Here is a 3162-nt window from a genome sequence, read left to right on the forward strand (position 1 = left end):
TGCAACAGCTTGCAGACGTTCACTGGGGGGGCTGACGTTGCAAGGCACGATGGGGCTGCAGCCAAACGGCACAACAGGCATCTCTAGCTCACAGAGAATCGCCAACTCTTTTGCATTTGTTCTTAAGTCATGTGAGCTTTTGAAACCCTATAATGATGCCTTTGGCCAGGCTATGCTGCTTTGTTTATGCCCAGCGGGAACTCACAGGCATCATTTTTAGAGCGCACAAAAAAGAACTGTACCCGCCAACATCAGATTAGTTCAGGACTACATACTTAGCTTACATTCCGATTGGGGCAAACCTCTGTGAGGGAAGAAAATGAAAAGCTGTGTAAAGTAGATCTCATGTCGTCAACTACAAGATGGGACAAAAGAGATCTCTCTCCTGCATAGAGGGAGTCATTGAGAAGTTGATGTAAAGCCCCCGGGCCATGTAGGTTATGCTCGGAGAAGGAATGCATCATATATGCAAGCACTCATGCACATACTCGCATACCTCCTGGCTCTATCCGAACCCCCAACCCACTAACGCACACGCACACACACACACACACACACACACTCACTCACATCTGTAGGCAGAAAAACTGAAGAAAAATAGACTCCAATTTAATTAAGTTCGAGCAATAGCTGCGGGGCAAAAGTCTGATATTGGACAATGGAATGTACACTTGTTCACAGATAAAATCTAGTCCATCTATACAGAGAACTACAATCTCCAGAGAGTATTTAGTGAGCTTGTTCCAGTGTGACCTTTTGGTTTTGTTATTTTTAAAGAATCTGGTTCAGGGTGTTTTATCAGTAAAACCACCTGCTATAATCCGATTCAAAGAAACTGGTGATGTTAAATATCATTCACTTCATAAACAAGGTATTTCGATTGAAAGAATATTAAACATTTATCTTCATGGTGCAAACTGCTGTATTGTCACTTATGAGTAGCCCAGAGAACATCCATCAGCTCGTTACTTTTGAGTTTCCTGAAGCACATTTGATCAATGTCTAATCTGAAAGAGCTGAAACTGAATATGAAACCCTGCTGCATAATGGGGTCATTATGATTCATGTTCTGATCATGTCTGTTTTGAAACAAAACAGAAGAAAAAGGGTTTCCTCCAACACATTTCACACATCCTAAACACTTGGTTGTGTGTAAAACTAGTCTGTGCATCCCTTTCAGTCTCTCAAAAGTTTCTACATAGTCCTTCTCTCAACATCTTCTTCTACATCTTCAAGCCCCTTTTCCTCAAGTCCTCTCTGGCTTCTTTTATCTGCCCCTGCAGCTCCTTCGCCGCCTCATCACAGTCATTGAAGGTGGCCACTCTGTACCCCACGGTGGCCAGGGAGTAGCAGCCGAATGAAACCAGCAGGTACAGCGGCATCGGCCAGGCTACCTCTCTGTAAGTCTGCGGAAGGCTCAGGTCCAACAGGTCGAAGGAGACCAGAGCCCAGACCGCGACAACCACCGACACACCGAACAGCCACTCCAGAAGTTTTGTCATGATGAGACCTGCCGCGGAGGTTTCAGGTGAGCAGCCGGACAAGAACCTACAAGAGAAACGAACGGTTAAGAGGCGATACTTTCAAGTAGCTTAGCTTTAGCACACCACAAGTGTTAGCGTTATCATTCAACAGCGTACCGAGAAAAGACAAAGCGTAAATAACAGCAGGCGGCAGGAATTAAAAGTCGTACGAAAGAAACACCAGGTTGTGATTCATTCGTTTAAATAGCGTCTTGTTCACTAAATACATTCAGGTGAAATTTATCCGCTGTGTTTACCTCTCTAAAGCCACCTCAGCTCAGCGCAGATTTATGACGTAGGCCGCGACGCCTTATGGGAAATGTAGTCACTGCTGTGTTGCTACAGAAATTCCAACACATCTACTGAATTATTAAGATAAGATAAGATAAAATAAGATAATCCTTTATTTGTCCCGCAGCGGGTAAATTTACAGGATTACAGCAGCATAGAGGATAGTGCAAACAAGAGACAGAGTAAAAAAAAAAAAAGAAAAAGAGAAAAAGTATTATAAATAAGCAAATGAGCAATATAAAAACAGTAAATAATCCACAGTAACTGAAATATTATATATACAGACAGAAACTATTATAACTATTGTATTGCACAGTGTATTTGTATTGCATATTAATTATTAATCTCGTACTTTTGGCCAAATTCATTATTCACTATCAAAAACAACTTTTTTAAAAGCTTAAATAGTTATCATTATTAATTTCTATATCTGAAATCTCAAATACAATCTTTAAGATCCAATAAAAACATCAGAAAAGATCATTTTAATCAGTTTTTAAATGTTTCGATGTTTATATGTAAACCCTAAAATGTTCTATCTATCTATATACATATATATATTAATGTGTTTATGTTACTATTGTACTACTAAATTCATACTGTATGTGTCCTGTTTTGTTGTAGATATTCTCCTCTCAAATGTAAATGGAGTGAGAAGACAGCAGTCAGACAGATTTATTACTACATTCCCTCATTATACTTCTCAGTAAATCTCAATGCTATAGCTGTCTATGTTTTTCATTAAAACGCTGCCCTAGACTGTTGGCGGATGTATTAACAACACCAGCACCCTGTCAGCTGAGAGACAGAAAACAATTTGTTTCAACTGAGTTTATAATGAGGCCCCTAGTCAGGCTTTTAACTCACATTAGACCTTTAACTGTTTCTCTGTGCCATCCTCTTAATTTAGAAAAGCCATTTTGGAAATGAGTTTACCATTAGAGCTAGCTGAAAGCTATCCATAAATACTAATGTTATTCCAAAGCGAAGAATCCAACAACAATTTCATTAGGGGCCTCAGGGAGCACACTGTTGTTTGATCTCTGTGTCTCTTTAGCTGCTATGAGGCACGTCCAGTCATTCAGGGAGGTGAACTGTCCAGGTGCAGAGGGCACAGACATCTCCAGGGTGAAATCAGGAGGAGTGGGAGACGTAAACATCATTCAGTTAGCTGAGGAGAGGGACGCAGTAAAGAGCCACTGAGAAATAAACATCATTCTTTGGGGAAAAATGGAGAGTTATTCTTAGGACTGTGGTGTTTATGTTTGTCTGCACCAGTGTTAATGGTGTGAGTGACGATCTGTACGTCTGCCAGAGGGGTAAAGCCTGTTGCTTTTGTTTATGGAGA

General features: G+C 40.6%; 1 protein-coding gene across 2 annotated transcripts; it reads right to left on the reverse strand.

Moving 5' to 3' along the window:
- Positions 1-585: 585 nt before the first annotated feature.
- Positions 586-1818, reverse strand: dpm3 (dolichyl-phosphate mannosyltransferase subunit 3, regulatory). 2 transcript variants are annotated; one of them, XM_054606479.1, is made up of 2 exons: positions 1781-1818; positions 586-1548 (listed from the first exon to the last, which is right to left on the reverse strand). In XM_054606479.1, the coding sequence occupies exon 2, from the start codon at positions 1500-1502 to the stop codon at positions 1224-1226; it is 279 nt and encodes a 92-aa protein (XP_054462454.1). In that variant the 5' UTR covers positions 1503-1548; positions 1781-1818; the 3' UTR covers positions 586-1223. The 2 variants fall into 2 exon arrangements, with proteins under 2 accessions (XP_054462454.1, XP_054462453.1); XM_054606478.1 differs by having other exon boundaries at positions 1641-1798.
- Positions 1819-3162: the final 1344 nt, after the last annotated feature.

Source organism: Anoplopoma fimbria, chromosome 10 (assembly GCF_027596085.1).
Source record: "Anoplopoma fimbria isolate UVic2021 breed Golden Eagle Sablefish chromosome 10, Afim_UVic_2022, whole genome shotgun sequence".
Lineage (NCBI taxonomy): Eukaryota > Metazoa > Chordata > Actinopteri > Perciformes > Anoplopomatidae > Anoplopoma > Anoplopoma fimbria.